The sequence below is a fragment of the Canis aureus genome, chromosome 3 (genome assembly GCF_053574225.1).
Source record: "Canis aureus isolate CA01 chromosome 3, VMU_Caureus_v.1.0, whole genome shotgun sequence".
In the NCBI taxonomy this organism is placed as follows: Eukaryota; Metazoa; Chordata; class Mammalia; order Carnivora; family Canidae; genus Canis; species Canis aureus.
Window position 1 is genome coordinate 56531001 of NC_135613.1, and position 15543 is coordinate 56546543.

Here is a 15543-nt window from a genome sequence, read left to right on the forward strand (position 1 = left end):
CTCCCTCCTCCCCCCCCCCCCCCCAGTCTACCGAGGCCCTGCCAAAATAGAGGCAGAGCTACAAGAGCTTTAAACAGATGGGAGAAACGATCAGTCAGGCTTAGGACTCAAAGGGTGGCAAAGCAAGCTGGGTCGCCATGGTGATGGGCTTAATGGGAGAAAAACATTATTTGTTTTGCCACCCGGGGTGAAAACAGGGGGGGGGGGAACGGAGAGATCAAACCCTCTTCAGCGTGGCAGGAGCAAGGAGGAACACTCCAAGCGAGGAGGAAGGGGCTGAGAGAAAGCACTGGCTAGTGAGGTGAGCTCTTGGTACGTGGCAGGGGCAGGGGGAAAGAGTAAGAAAGAACAGGTCTAAGGCCGGCGAGGAGCAAAACACAGAAAAAGGACCCCAGCAACAGGCCTGAGATGCCACTGAGGCCCTGGCTTCTTACCCAGAAGCAACAGCCCTCGGACCCTCTCTAAACACAAAGGTTCTGCCTCCATGCTCCTCCCCAGAAGGTACCCACCAAGCTCCTCCTTGAGGGGCTCAGGCTCCACCTCAGGCTCCCCGGAAGGCAGCGTGGTCTCTGCAGCCTGTGAGGCCAGAGCAGCCTGGGCAGCTCTCTTGCGGGCCCCTCCACGGCTGCCACTGCCCCAGGCACTCACTTTCTGCTTCTTCTCAGCTTTGCTGGACATGGTGTGGGCAGAACCTGCGGACACGTGGGCAGTTGAGGGGCACACCCACAACCAGATCCACCCTCACCCGGCCCCCCACCCAGTACACTCAGTTCCTTGTGAATTCACAAACTGACTGAGACACTCCTCCCCCCAAGATCATCATCTCATCTGGGGATACCCACACTCTGCTCCATGAGCCACAGAGGGTCTTGCAGACCTCACTCCTTCCCCTGGGGCAACCTGCTTTCTTCAGGGCATTGGGTCAAAAAACAACCGTCCCTCCAAGGCTTTAGGAATGAATGGAAGTGGAAGAGACGGTAGCCTGACAGACACCCCACTAAGGAGGGTTGAGGAGCCCCTGTCTCTGCCCAGAAGTGTGAGATCGGAAGATCATGAGGCAAAAATAAATAAATAAATAAATAAATAAATAAATAAATGTACCAAGCTGAGGCGTGGTTGCACACGCCCTCAACCACCTTACCCCATGAGGGCCACAGGTGTGTGTGAGAGAAGGCCCAGGAGAGGTAAGACTGTCCCCAGCCTCCCCACCCTTTGTCCTTCTGTCCAGTCAATGAAGCACACCCAGATGATCTTCCTAGGTGGCTCCTGTCTTCCCAGCTTACTAACCTCTCTTACAGGGGGGAGGCATGATGAAACTCTCCTCCTACCCACGCTAAAATGTGCAACCTCCCTAAGCAAAGAAAAACCCTATTTGTGACATGTCTCATTAGCTTTTCATGGCTGTGGGTGGGTAGGAACCTCCATCTGTGTGTACTGGAAAGGTCGCTTAGCATAGTTGATTGACTATGCTAACTCATCACGGAGACCAAGGTCAGCTGACTTCTGGTGCCCTGAGAACAGACTGGAAGAAGAAAGGAGAAAAAAGTCCCCCAAGGTGGAATTTCCAACTGTGTCTGGGGGAGAAGGCACTGGGGAAGGAGGAAGGCTCCGCAAAGTAGGCGCCCGGAGGCAGGAGCATCTCTGGCAGGCTCTCAGAATCCCAGGAGAGGGGGGCAAGGTGTGAGCGGCTGGGCATCCCTCCTTGATCCAGCTCCAGCTCGGCAGCCACCTGTGGCTTTCCTCCCTCGTCCCCTCAAGCGCCCCAGGCATCGATCACAGGTTGTGAGCTTCCAATGTGAAGGATGTGTACTTTGCTCCAAGGAAACCAGTTCTAGGAGGCTGGCGCATCAATAAAACCAACTGTGGCAGCGCCGCGGGTCTCCAGAGAAGCGTCAGGCTGTGCCTCTTGCGGCCCTCGGAGCTTTCGCGGGCCAGGCCCGGAGCACTCGCCCCCCCAGGTCCACCACGGACCTGTCATCCACACCCAACCCTGACAGGCCCAGGGGACCGGCCCTGTCCTGCAGCGGCCTCCCGGGCGGCAGACTTGCCTACAACGGTCACAACGGCCCCCGCCCCCGCCACGCCTCGACCCCGACCGCCCCTTCTCCTCCCCTCCAAGTGCCCCTCAGCGCCCTCTGCCCCCGCCGCCCTCTGTCCCTCCACCACCACCACGGCCCCTTCCCACGTCTCCCTTTGTCCTCCCTGCCCCTGACACACACCTCACGACGCCGACCTCGTCCTCCCTAGGCCTGCTGGCCGGCCACTCCAGCTGCGAAGTGGCCCCGCGAGCCCCGCTCCCGCCCGCGCCGGCCACGCGTCGCCAAGGCAACCCGGCGCGGGGAGGGGCGAGCGGCGGGGGAGCGAGCCCGCGAGCCCGGCCCCCACGGCGCAGGCGCAGGCGAAGGGCAGCCCCAGCTCCGCCGCCGGGGCGCCCGACTCGGCCCGCCGGCGCCCCATTGGGCCCCTGGCCACAGGGCCGGCGAGTGGGGGGCCGGCCTCCGAGTCCCGCTGGCCGGGGCGGGGCGGGGGCGGCGTGTGGTCCGAGGACGGGCAAGACCGGCCGGGGCCCAGACTTCTAGCTGCCCTCCCTCGGGTCACCGGGACGGCCGGCCAGCCCCGCGCGTCCGACCCCGCGCCCGCGTCTGCGGGCCCGCTCCCCGCGCGTCCGGCAGGTGGCGCCCGGCGTCCCGCCTGCGGGGCCGGTCTGCGCCCTGGAAGGCGCTCCAGGATTTCGAGGCAGCCGCGGCCGCAGCTGGGTCCGGGGGAAAAAGCGGGGCTGGAGCACCCGTGCCCTGCCGCCCGTTCCCTCGTCTGCGCCCGGACCGGGGTCTCGGAGCACCGGGCTGCGCGGGGCGGGAGAGGCCAGGGAAGAACGGAACTGGAATTTAGGGGAACCTGGGGATCGGCTCTGGGAAGCGTCGCCCGTTTTGGGGGGAACGGGAGGCGGGGACTCCCTGGGGAAGGTGACCGGGCCGGGGAGGGGCTCGGTTCTCCGTGAGAACAAAGGCTGGGTCCTGGGCGAGCGGGGGGGGCGGGGAGGGGGGCAGACCTCAGCGGGGGCTAGGGGGCGCTGCAGGCCGGGAGCCGCAGAGGGGGCGCCCGCGGCCCCGGGCTCTACCTGAGGCGGGAGGAGCTGAAGGGAGGAAGCGGGTCCGGGGGATGGGCAGGCACCCTCCCTGCTTCCATCAATAGTGCCTAATTAAGACAAAGCCCTCAGCGAGCCCACTGATTACATTTCCATGAGGAGCTAAATGGATGACATTTTCTTTGCTGGATCAGGAGGGGGAGAAGCTGGCACCTCCGTTCCCCCTCTTTCTGCGTGGTGTTCACACCTGACGGGTCTCTGATGCCAACCTGGCACAAGGCTCGGCTGTCTCAGGTGCTCCTAAAGGGCCCTGGGAGTCATCCACACCCAACACTAACCTCACCATCCCACCTGTCCTGATTTTCAGAACTGACACCCCCTGCCTTGGGGACCTCTCCCTACCCCCACCCCATTATCCTTTTTTTTTTTTTTAATTTTTATTTATTTATGATAGTCACACACACAGAGAGAGAGAGAGGCAGAGACGCAGGCAGAGGGAGAAGCAGGCTCCATGCACTGGGAGCCCGACATGGGACTCGATCCCAGGTCTCCAAACTGCTGCGCCACCCAGGGATCCCCCACCCCATTATCCTTAAGGGAGGCGCATGGGCTCTGATTTGCGGTCCCCTGCCCAGACCAACGTCTTAGTGCCAACGTCCTAGTGCCGAAGACCACGATTGAAGTTGCCAGGGGTCCTGCCACACCCCAAACCAGCTGCACAGCAAGGCAAGGAGGGCTAAGTGATTCATCCTCTAACCAAACAGGCAGTGGGTGGCAGAGAGGTGACATGATTGGTCCGATCCCCCCAGGGAAAGATCCCCAAAGGAGTGAAGATTTGTGGGGAGGTATGAGGGGGGCTTCCACCGCAGGGCTCATTGGCTCTCTCAGAAGAGGAAGGTGGTGTGGACCCCATTTCTGACCACCCCCTACCCTTGGCTGTGCTTGGAGATCCCAGCCCCCTACATTATGCTAAATAGGTAATCAAACATCTTGCTTTGCTAATTACTGCTCAATCCGATTAAACACTGCTGAAGCTCATCAACAGAGGTGGAGGTAGGGGGAAGGGGTGAAGGGAAAGCAACCACAGCTGTGATGGGGGGGTCCTGTCCCCAGGGGCTCCAGGGGATGGCCGAGCAACAGCCAGGACACCAAGGCACAATACCTCCCAAAGGAAAGGGACAGAAGAGTTGTACCTGGGTGCAGGACCCTTACCCTTCCTGCACCCCCAGCCTCAGAACCTTCCCTCCTCCCAGACCTTCATTACCCTCAGAACCCAGGCATCCGGCCATTCCCACAGCTCCCCGTGCACACCCCTGTCCCAGATTTAATAAGTTCTGTTCTCTCACTGTCAATATTTGATGTCTCAGAGCCATCTCCACGGAGAGAGGGGGACTCTTTCCTTGCTTCCCCCCTACCTTGGCCGTCTGTCTTTTGCCCACCCCAGTCTCTGGGAGCCCAACCTTCTCTAACTAGCTGACTTAATGAAATGATATTAAAGTCTTAAGCAACTCCCAAAGAATGGTTGTTATGGTGAAGGGAGTGGGCAGGACGCCTGAGTCCCTGAGGGGAGCAGGGGCCAAGGAGAGGGAAGACTGAGCCAGAGGCTCCCCAGTGGGGAGCAGCAGATTTGGGGTGAGCTGGCGGCTGGACCTCTGGATTTTGGCGGGAAGCAGGGAATGAGGGCTGGGGGCCCAGAGAAGATGGGAAGAGAGGACATTCGGGGAGTGGGGTCTCAGCCTGTTGTCCAGAGCATCCGTCAGGGATGGAGAGGCCAACGAGGGAGGGTGGGGGGGGACAGGGCCTCAGTGCCAGCAACCTCCTACTGACTGTGCCCTGGGCTGTCCCGTGAGAACCAGAGGAGAGTCTCCTTCAGCCCTGACTCATCCTTCTTCCCCCCTCTTCCCCCAGCAGACCCCCACAGGTGATTTGTAGCTGATGCCCTCACAATGCTTGGGGCCAGGAGAGAGTCAGTCTATGACACGAAGAGCCAAGAGCTTCCAGGAGAGAAGAAAATGAACAGAGGCCAAGAGATGGGAAGCCAAGGACCCCACACACACAATTCCCCCCACCCATCCCCATCTCACTCCCCTGGGGACCCTGGCCCAGCCCCAGTCCCCTTGGGGTGGTGGGAATCCAAGGACATTTGGCTGGGGCTGATTGATGAGGGAGGAGGCAGCCACGGGCACTGGGGCTGCTGTTTGCTGAGCACACAGATTCCTCCCCATTCACCAGCTGCCACCCCCAGAGGCTGCTCAGTCTCACCGCCACCACCAGCAGCACCAGCCATGGAGCTGGAGGGAGCTGGTGCCTGAGTTTCCAAGGGCACTGGGAGAAGAGGGAGAACCAGGACCCCAAATGCTTCAATGCCCCATGGAAAGCAGGGGTTCCTGGGACCTGGTCCCTGTGAGACCTGCCTTTAGGACTCTGCCTTCCCTGCTCCCTCCCAGACGTCTCCAGTGTCCACTCCTTTCCCAGCTGTCCCCAGTGCTCTGAGCCTATCCCAGCCAGCCCCCTGCCTCCAGACTGCCCTGCGGCATTTCTCCTGGCCTGCCTACAGATCTTGAGACTCACCCTACTGTCAGGGGGTGCCCTGTGTTCACGATTCCCCAAAAAGCCACTTAGGAAGCCCCATTTTTCGTTCTAAGAGGAATTCCACGTACCATGTCGACCATTCCCCATCAGAAATTCCCACTGCAGCTCTACACTCCTTTCCTTAAAAGCCCTCAACGTAACCCTGCTACACACACACACACACACACACACATATCAATCTCATTCATATCCTGCAAAGCATGAGTCTCTGCAGCTCACGCCCCAGGAGAGCCTCTGCTGTGGGGGCAGCTTTAGCACCTGTGATCCCCAGTTCCCCTGGTTTCTTTACTTCCTCTTTGCCTGCCCATTCTAGATGCTGTACCATAGCCCCCACAAAAACCTCAAAGCCTCGTCCTTGCCCTCCCAGAGCTTAAAACGTAGTTGAGGAAAACATAACTCACACACAACACACAAAGCAAAGAAAAGCAAGACCAAGTTAGACCAAGTTCTTCATTGTAGGCTCTGGACCTTAAGAGACTTGCTTTCCTCCAGACCGAGGCTGAGGCAGAATGGGACACATCTGGGGCGCATCTGGGGCTTCCACAAGGTTGTGAGATTCTTCTCGCTCTTCCCAAACACACCCAGAGGTCACCTCCGTGCTTTGCACTTGCTGTTCCCTCTGCCAGGGCATGCCCTTCCCACAGTGCAGGCCTTTGTCTGCATCACTCAGGGTCTGACCCAAATGAGCTCCTCGTCTGAAGCATCTCCCTCTTACTCTCCACCCTCTTCGTCCCATTACTCTGTTTGGTGTCTATCACTTGTCCTTGCCTGAAACTTTATTGGCTTGTCCCCCACCAACACATGGACTTCGTGCCAACCAGGGATGTGGCTGCATTTACTCTATATTCCCAGGAGCCCGACAAGCTACAAAGTAGACAACTTAATAGAATGTTGAGCGAATATATATGTGAACTCCCTCCAAAAAAAAGAATGTCATCCCACCCGTGTGCGTTGTGTTGTCGTTGTTCCCCAGGGAACATGTTGGCGTATTTGTACCCAGAAGGAGCATGGGGTGGCATGTGTTGTTCTGTGTGGAGGTCACCAGTGCCTTCACAGAGCTTGAGAGCGACACAAGCTACCACACATGGGGGGGGGGGGGGCAAGCTGCAAGGCTTACATTATCAGTGTGTGCCTGTTTTGTGGGGGGAGCCCAGAGACGCCTGGGCTCCGAGGGAGTGTGTCGTGGGGTGCTCTGCAGACTACACTGCTCCTCGCCCCAGCTGTGCATCTGTCCCCAGGTGTCTTCCTGTCTCTCAGCGTGTTCTGATGTCTTGGCTGCTTTGGCGAGCTGTTTGTCACCGAGACTATTTATCCCACTTCTCTTCCCTCTTGTCTCTCCACCTGTGCTTCTAGATGTATTTAGGGGGGCCGTTCTCCCCGGGCTCCCTGGCCCCCTCACCACACACAGCCCTGCCCCAGTCTTGAACCCCTCCCTTTCTCACTGGGCCCTGTTGCTGGGCTCTGGGTTGCCATAGTGACGGTTGCCAAGTCCCTGAGGCTGATAGCCAGCGATGGGGCTGTCGGCTCCATCCACGCGGGAGGCTGAGGGGGGCTTCCCATTGTGTGGAGAAGGGGATGTTGCCATGACAACCAACCCCCACTAAGGGGCAGGGACCAGCCCTCCCACCCCCCTCAAGCCTCCGCACCTCTGGCTGCTCCGGGCGGGCTCAGGAGGACAGGAGTAAATTCCAGACAGCCCAGCACCTGGCCTCAGTTTGCAGCTCCCCTCCTAGAGCGCCTGTACCTCCTGGGGAGGGGGGGGGACCCGGCGGGGGGCGGGGGGTGGCGTCTTGCTGGGACAGGGGGAGGAGGAGGGGTCCCATTGGACAGAGTGGGGCAGGAGGACCCCTTGACCCCCAGGCAGATGGGAGACAGCGGGAGGGGACCTAAAGTCAGGGGAGAGGCAGGCAGGGCAGAGGTTGTGACCCCTGCCGAATGGCTAGGGCGATGCTCCTGACGGCTGCTTTTGTGGCTGGAGAATGGGGCTGAGTCTAGGTGGCTGGGCACCCAGGATTTTTAGGGAAGAGCCTGGGTTATGGGCACACAGGGAGGCATGGGGCAGGCAGCGAGTCTTCTGGGGAGTCCCACCACTTCTCCTCACACTGGTCCCCAACAGCAAAACTCTCCAAGTCAGGGGTGCCTTGGGCAGGGGCAAGTATACCCCAGGTTATACTGGGGTAGGGAGAGGGAAGAAGAAGGGGACAAACTAGGCCTGCCACAGCTATGGCAGTCACCCTAGCTGACTTGAACCCACTCTATTCCTGACTGCGACTTGCCTCGCTCATCCCTGGTGCTTTGGTTTAGCAACAGACACATGTGAACATATATTAACCAATGTCCCCACTGGGTGCATTGGCAACTCCTGCTCCTGGCCAGGTTCCCCCCTCCATCCCCGGGAAGTGGCTGCCTTCCTCAGCCTTCCCACCCAGCCCATGTATCCCCAGGTGCTGCCCACCTCACCCCTCCAACCTAGCCGGCTCCCTACACTTCCCCTTGGCCCCATGTGATCCAACTCTCAGCTTGAAAGCCAGTCTACCCATGCGTCCTCTGTCCCAACTCACGCCTAGTCAGCCTACCCATCCCTCCTCTGTCCCAACTCATGCCTAGTCAGTCTATCCATGTGTCCTCTGTCCCAACTCATGCCCTGTCAGTCTACCTATCTGTCCTCTGTCCCAGCTCATACCCACCCAGTCATTCTCCAGCCTTCTTATCAACTTTTGAAGTCTTTTATTCTTTTTTTTTTTTTTTTTTTTGGTTTTTGTTGTTCAAATTTCCCTTTTACAGTAAAACTACTGAGGTGACGGCCATCACCCGCCACCTCCCCCATGGCAATATCAACTTCCTGTCCTCTGGAAGGAGTGATTAGCAAAATCAGGAAGGAGCTGGGAGCTACAGTACCAGAGAGATGATTTGACCTCTGGTGGACAAAGTAACCATCTTGGCTGGTGATTGAGGTGGCTGACTTGGTGCCCAAGGGCAGCTCTGATCTAATGGAACAGAGCTAGGAGGAAAAAGAAGGCAACACCCGATTTGTGCACTACAGGGCAGGTAGAGGTATGAGCTGGTCACCATGGAAACGGTGGCGGTTGCTAAGTACCACCGGCAGCTAGACCAGTCAGTAGGCCACCATTTTGGTCACTAAGAAGGGAGCTGTGTTGAGTTTGAAGGGACGAGGAAGTGGACGATGTGATGGACAAGACAGCCCTCTGGGTTACTGGGGACAACATGTGGGTTCTCGATAGTCCTGTTGATTGACAGAGGTTATACTGGGGTAGGGAGAGGGAAGAAGAAGGGGACAAACTAGGCCTGCCACAGCTATGGCAGTCACCCTAGCTGTCCTAAAAGCAGCAGAGGGAACGGGGAAGGGAGATCCCGGGAAGTGCCACTGAAGAGTAGGAAAATCCTCCTCAGTCCACCCTGTCTTCTTACAGCCAGTAAGTTCCAGCTTCCTCCTGCAACAGGAAGTCCTTCCTGTCCCCCCCCCACCGCCCCAACTTCTCCACAGAGTAAGAACCAGCCACCAGAGCACCCTCTCCCTTCCCAACCCCGCCCCCCAGACTAAGCCACTTCAATTTCCAGCCAGACCACTTCCTCTTTCAGAAGCGCTACTTCCTGTCCTGGATGAAGGCACTTCCAGTGCCCGCTGCACTGCTTCCGCCACTTGCCAGGCCACTTCTGTCCAGGCCCGGTCACTTCTTGTCTGGAGCCAGTCACTTCCTGTCCCAAGTGGCCCATTCAGTGTCAGACCAAAATCTGCGCACTGTGTGTGTCCCAACTAGTTCATATCTTGCTGCTGGCCACTGACAAAACAGGACACCTCTTCTCCTGGCAGCTGTCATGACCCAACCACCCCAGAGGGCTGGAGTAGGTAGAGGCCTGGGGCAGGGCGGAGAAGGAGGCCCTGCCGCCCATGCCCAGAGCTGGGGTGCAGCACCAGAGCCAGAGCCTTCCCCGCGAGGCCCGCATTTTTGGCAGACTGAGGGGAGCAGTTGGTAAGAGAGGTCAGAAGAGGGAGCTGAGGGGAGAATGCTTGCACCTCCCTCCAACCCACCCAGGGAGATGGGAGAGGCCTAGGGAGAGGCCTAGGATAAGAAGCCGAGAGGGTAAGAGGAGCCGGTAAGAGGAGCCTCGGGAGGGGACTGCTAGGGAAGAGGAACAGACCTAGAGACAGGAGAGGGAGAGAGAGACAGAGAGAGAATAAGAGAGAGAAAAGAAAAAGAAGAGAAAAACAGTGAGAGGCAGAAAGGAAGAGATGCCAACCAAAAGACAGACAGTCCCCGCCCCTAGATCTGGGTTTGTGAGGGGCACATGGGGACCAGGGATGGGGGGTGGTTCGCTGGGTCAGAGCAGGAGGCTGAGTCTCTGCGGGGGCACAAGGGGGAGGAGCCAACCAAGGGCAGGAGTCTCAAGGAATCCTACAAGTGAGGAAGGGAATGACAGCAGCAGGAACACAGGAGCTGATGGGGCAGAGGGGCCGAGGGGATGCTAGAGGTGTCCCTCCAACCGTGACTCACACTGGAGGAGCACCCCCGAGAAGGGCTGGATTCAAGAGAGCCAGGTGGGAGAGAGCCCTCATACCTTGTAGTAGATGTTGGGAGGGCTCTGAGGGGGCCCATCCTGCACGATGTACACAGGATGCCCATAGTCACCGCTCACCTTCTCATAGTGGGGGCAGAAGGGGGGGTCTGCAGCCCCACCGCCCCGCAGAGCTATCCCTAGCTCCCCAGGCTCAGCCTCCCGAGGCCCCATGCCACTTCCGCTGCCCAGGCCCAGAGACCCTCCCCTCCCGAAGGAGCCAGGACCAGGGTGGCGACTCTCCGAAGGCTTGGCCCGCCGTCTCCGCCAACACATGGCACCCCCAGCCCCTGCCACGCCCAGCAAGAGCAGCGCCAGCCCCCCCGCTGCCCCGGCCACCGCGGGCATGCTGGGAGGGGGCAGGGGGCCTTCAGCACCCCGGGAGGTTGCATTGCTGGTGGGGTCACCTGGCAGGGAAGGGGTGGAGGAGGAAAGAGGGGAGGGGCTGAAGGAGCCACCGGGGCATCCAAACACCCAGCCTTGGGGGGTCCCCATGGGCTTCCCCAGCAGTGCCCAAGCCCTCCCGGGCACCCCACCTTCCCTTCCCCTCCAATCCCACTCAGAATCCAGGTGTGTCCAGCCCTTCAGCTGGGTGCTGAGTAGTCTTCCCCACTCCTCTGACAGTACTGATTGAAGCACTGGCTGGGCTAATTAGTTCTAATTGAGTCTTTTCCTCATTTGGCTTCCACTCCCCTCCCACCCTCCCATCCTCACTTCTCTTTCCTGTATCGACCCCCCACCCCTCACCCCACAAAACTGAAGGCAGAGGGAGAGGGCGAAGGCAGGGCAGCTGGGGTCTGAGAGCAGAGGAGGTGTGGGGAGTGCGGGGAAGGCAGGAGGCTGGACCCCTAGCTCCTACCTGGCATGTTGTCCTTCCCAGGCTCCAGGCCGTGGGCCGCCCCCCGGTCTCTCTCCATGGGCATTTCAGACACAGGCTTCCTGGGGGCCGCCCCTCCCCGGGGACCTGGAGATGGTGAAGACCCAAGACAGAGGGGCTAAAGACAGCAGCCCCCTGAGCATGCCTGTGCAGCTCCAACCCCAGAACCCCCACTCACTTTGTCCCACTCGGAGAAGCACCTTCATGCCTCTGGTGAGGCACACGCCTCCCTGCAAGCTCTCCAGGCCTTCCCGGGTCCCATCCGACGTGGCTGAGGGAGGAGAGCCAGAGGGAGAAGTTGGCAGCCCAGAGCCCAGCCCCTGTTCCATTCCAACCCCGTCCCCAGCCCTGCTGCCACCCAGGGGGAGGGTATCATGGCTCTCTCTCTCTCTCTCTCTCTCTCTCTCTCTCTCTCGGCCCCTCTGCCCTCAATCTCGGGAGCACCTCCCCAGGGGCCCTGCCCTCTGCCCAGCAGTACCAATTATGTAGTAATCGTGGTGCGAGCGGAACTCATGGCCCCAGAGGTTAGGGCTATACTCCTGGAACTTGATGGTGAAGCGCAAATCCAGGTCTGGCCGGTCACAAGTGAGAAGCAGGTTTGGGGCAGGAGGTGCCTCACAGCGCCGGCCCTGGGCCCCCCCTACCAGGTACAGCTTGTAGAACTCATAATTAGGAGAGGAGTGGGGGCCAGGAGGCCGGGCTCGGGGGCAGAGCAAGTCTAGCCGGTCCCCGATCTGAGGGTAGAGCACATAGCCACCCTCCGCCTGGAACCTGTCAAGAGGAGGGCAAGGTGGACAAGGAGAGTTGTCAGAGGTCTGGCCCCCAGACCTTGGTCTCCCTCACCCCACATCCCTGCAGGACAGCCTTCGTCAGAGGGCAAAGTCTTGTTCTGACAGGGCAGGCACTAAGGACTCAGAAGCAGCAGGAAGCCAGGCTCAGAGGTCTCCAGCCCCAAACGTACTCTCCAGCCCGCCCTCACCACATGCACACTGCCATCTCTCGCTCCATCACTAGCCCCGTTGCCATGGCAACAGGATGCCAGTTACCAAGGAGCTGGCCTCTCTGGAACCACACAGCCCACCCATCCCAGGTGATTTCACTATACCACGGCAGTCAACCATGGGGGCAGAGCCTCCCCTCCCCCAGGCCACCATTGAATTTGAGGGGTTTCAGGGCAAAGGAGAGGTGAGGAGCAGGGCAGGGGGCCAGTGTGGAGGGGAATCCAGACCAGTGTCCCAAGTTAGCCAGGCAATGTGACAGGAGTTAAATGCCTGGTCAGGCAGTGGCCCTCCATGAGGCTAATGGGGAGCAGGGTCTGGGGGCCAGCTGCCCCAGACATCTCCCTGTTGCTCAGCAGCCCTCCTGCCCTGGGGCTCAAGACTTCCCAGGAAAAGTGCCCTATTGCTCCAGAACTGAAGGAGCTGACTCTCTTAACCACAGCCTCTGCAAGCCCACACCTCCCTCTGCCCAGGTAGCCATCAGCCTGGTGCAGCCACTACTTACTTGCCCATGACAGCAGCCCCTCCCTGTGCATCGACGGGGACAGGGACTGCTACTCAGTATCTTCCCAGACTCCCACATGACCCATTTTTCCCCCACCTCCCAGAGAGCCCCAGAACACCCTATGTCCCTTTTCTCAACCCTATAAGAATAAACCTAACTTAGATCCTCCTGGTTCCCCCTGACACTCAAACTGTAGCTGGGAGTTGGTGTAGGAGACTGAGAAAAGACATTTGAGATTATACCCAGAGACATAGCAGAGAGACAGGGAGGCTGGGACGTCAAGAGAAGACAAACAATGATCCTAGTTCTCCTTTAATGAGCATATAATACCTTCAAACACTTTACCTCTCTAATCCTCATAAAAGGTGTGAGGATTGAGGATACAGACTTAGAAAAGTTAAGTGGCTGCCCAAGGCCATGGAGCTGAAAGCAGCAGAGCCAGAGCTGGGACCAAGATCCAGGCTGTAGTGGGCTCCAAAGCCCACCCCCTTCCGGCGGCCTCACACAGCCTCCCCAGGGAAGGGGGGAAGTTTGCAAACCATAGAACTCTTTTGCTAACGCAAAGCGGGCTCTGCATGGAGGCCAGGGACCTAGATGACCTCCCAAGGGTTCTGTCCTACCCCGTGTGACTTGAAGTTTCGTGTGACCCCTGGCCTTTTTTTTCAGAGCAAAGCAAGCATGCTGGGGAACAGAGGGTCTGATGGAAGAGTTTGCAGCAAAGATGGGGGAGGGAGTCACAGGAGTCCCGGGGACTCTAGATGCAAGAGAGAAAGAAGGGGTTCCAGGTTTCTTCCAGAAAAAAGAAAAAAAGAAAAAGAAAAAGAAAAAAAGTCTCCAAGCCAGGAAGGCAGGTACATCTTCTGGTTGGGAGCTCCATCTGCCAAGGGCTCACTGACCCTCTGGCTGTGGGCAAGAGTTAGGGGGCAGACGGTGAGGAGAGAGTCCAGAAGCCCTGCCTGAGCTGCCGGGCGGGGGGGGGGGGGGGGGGACGCCCGGAGCCCCCTTCCCGCCCCTCATCTCTGCCGCCAGGTCCCTTCTGGGGAGGGAGGCACCCTGCCCTTTCCCTCTGCGCTCAGCGGCACCCACTCAGCGGCTCTCCTGAGAGCTGACATTAACCAGGCTCCCTTCAAGCCCAGCCCCCCCCCCCAGGACACAAGTCCCTCAGCAACCCAAATAACCGCTCCACTACCCTCCCGGCGGCGACCCCTGAACTTTCCGCTCCTCGCCCCTGTGGGGTCCTTCCAACTCCCGACACATGGTTGTCGCCACCCACAGCCAGCTCTGACTGTCTGTGACCCAGGAGTCTGGCTCCCAAGATCACCTCTGTCTTGTTACCATCAGCTCGTTTCGCAGCTCCTGCACCCTCCCTCCCTCTGGCCTCCTCCGGGCTCCGAGAGCCAGCCCCCCTCCCCAAATCCCCACAGCGCCCCTGCTCCCCGCCCGAGGGGTGTGGGGTCGCCCCAACCCGGGGCCGCTCACCTCTTATTTGCCGAATTCCAGTAGACAGGCTCCAGGCTGAGCCCAGACACCAGCCCCAGGGCGCCGAGCAGCAGTAGGGCCCCGACTCGCACGCCCCCTGGCCCAGAACGCAGGGCCCCCATGACCCCGCCGAGGCCTGGGGGGGCGGGGCACCAACTCCCCCAAAGTCGCTTGCCCCTGCGGTGGCTGCCGCGGCGGGCCCCGGCGACACGGCCGCGACCACCCCGGCGGCGGCCGCCCCCCGCTCCCACACGGACCCGCTTCCTGCTCTGCCCGCGCCCCCGCCGCGGAGCGCTCAGCCCGCGAGAGCCCTTCCTGGGGCCGCCTGCGGGCGCCCGACGCCCCCGGCCCGCGCTCCGGTTCCCCGGGATCGCAGGGCCGGCCTAAGTGGGGGACTGGGGCGGCCGGGGGCCGGGCGGGGGCGGCATGGGGCGCCGGCCGACGGAGCGAGGGAGGGGCGCGAGCCGGAGCCCCAGCCTCGCCGGGATTGAGGGCAGCGGGCTCGGGGAGGAAACCAGTGCCGAGCCCGGGCGGGGGGAGTTAAAGGAGTGGCGGGGAGGGGGAGAGGATGGCGGAGGGAAAAGCCGGAGCTGGAGCCGGCGTCGGAGCGGGCGGCAGAGCCCGCAGCCCACGCCCCCCGCACCTCCCTCACCTCGCGCACCTCCCGCGCGCCCTGCCGCCGCCCCTTCCCCGCGCCGCGCCCCCTCGACCCCGCGCCCCTTTGTCCCGGCCACCCCCGCCCTACCCCGCCCCCGCGCCACCTCCCCGCTGCTGCTGCCGCCGCCGCCGCGTCTGCCCTCCGGCCCGCGGACCGCCGGGGCAGCTGGAACCTTCCGCGCCCAGATCCAGAAAGGCGCTCGCCCTCGCCGCCCCAGGAGCCCAGCCCCTCCGGCTCCCGCAGCCTCCGCCCCCCTCCGGCCCCCCCACCCCAGCCCGGAACGCCGCCGCAGCTCCCGGCAGGTCTGGAGAGGATAGTGATAACCTTGAAGGCTCCGCACTTTACAAAGTGGGTTGAGTTGGTCGTCACGACTACCTGTGTGCAGTGGGAGGGGCAGAGCTTTGGGGTCCCCAAGGTAGGGACGCAAGCTCTGAGGCACGGGGTGGGGCGCGGGGGGCCGACACCGGCCCAAGGTCACGCGGGCGAGCCCCGAACCCCAACCTGGGGCGCCGGCCTCCTCCTGTCCCGCTACCTGGGACCGGTGAGAGGCAAGAGTTCGGGGCGTGAACTGGGGCCCAGGCTGCCAGGCGGCGGGGAGAGGCGGCCTGGAGAGGAAAAGGAGTACCTACGGCCCCAAACCCACAGCAGCCGGAAGGGCTGTTTCCAATTATCCTGGGGGAAGGGAGGAGGATTTGCCTCTTCGGGTGTAACCCTCCTTTCGGCACCTCTGGGCAGAGGTGACATTCCTCCCCGCCTCGGGGGCCTCCCATCCCT

At 60.7% G+C, this 15543-nt stretch overlaps 2 protein-coding genes across 5 annotated transcripts in view; both read right to left on the reverse strand.

Moving 5' to 3' along the window:
* DNAH2 (dynein axonemal heavy chain 2) overlaps positions 1 to 2331 on the reverse strand; it is an 87907-nt gene extending 85576 nt beyond the window's left edge. For all 3 annotated transcript variants that reach the window (XR_013376620.1, XM_077892768.1, XM_077892767.1), the window contains exons 1-2: positions 2220 to 2331; positions 510 to 692 (exon numbers count right to left, since the gene is read on the reverse strand). Coding sequence is in view for 2 of the 3 variants with exons in the window: in XM_077892768.1 (XP_077748894.1) it covers positions 510 to 678 (169 nt within the window). In the remaining variant the exon portion in view is untranslated. The remainder of the gene's footprint in view (positions 1 to 509; positions 693 to 2219) is intronic.
* A 6050-nt stretch (positions 2332 to 8381) lies between these two features.
* EFNB3 (ephrin B3) lies at positions 8382 to 14762 on the reverse strand. Of its 2 annotated transcripts, none has more exons than XM_077892815.1 (5): positions 14112 to 14759; positions 11608 to 11900; positions 11308 to 11400; positions 11112 to 11216; positions 8382 to 9838 (listed from the first exon to the last, which is right to left on the reverse strand). In XM_077892815.1, the coding sequence occupies exons 1-5, from the start codon at positions 14231 to 14233 to the stop codon at positions 9513 to 9515; spliced, it is 939 nt and encodes a 312-aa protein (XP_077748941.1). In that variant the 5' UTR covers positions 14234 to 14759; the 3' UTR covers positions 8382 to 9512. The 2 variants fall into 2 exon arrangements, with proteins under 2 accessions (XP_077748941.1, XP_077748940.1); XM_077892814.1 differs by having other exon boundaries at positions 9696 to 10659; positions 14112 to 14762.
* Between the last annotated feature and the right edge of the window lie 781 nt (positions 14763 to 15543).

What these genes read in the sequence shown, in the direction of transcription:
- EFNB3 (XM_077892814.1), bottom strand. Translation starts at nt 14,233, where the DNA reads ATGGGGGCCCTGCGTTCTGGGCCAGGGGGCGTGCGAGTCGGGGCCCTA. An exon ending in TGGAATTCGGCAAATAAGAG is followed by an intron (nt 11,901 to 14,111) that starts GTGAGCGGCCCC and finishes TCCTCTTGACAG; the next exon opens with GTTCCAGGCGGAGGGTGGCT. An exon ending in GCTTCTCCGAGTGGGACAAA is followed by an intron (nt 11,217 to 11,307) that starts GTGAGTGGGGGT and finishes CACCATCTCCAG; the next exon opens with GTCCCCGGGGAGGGGCGGCC.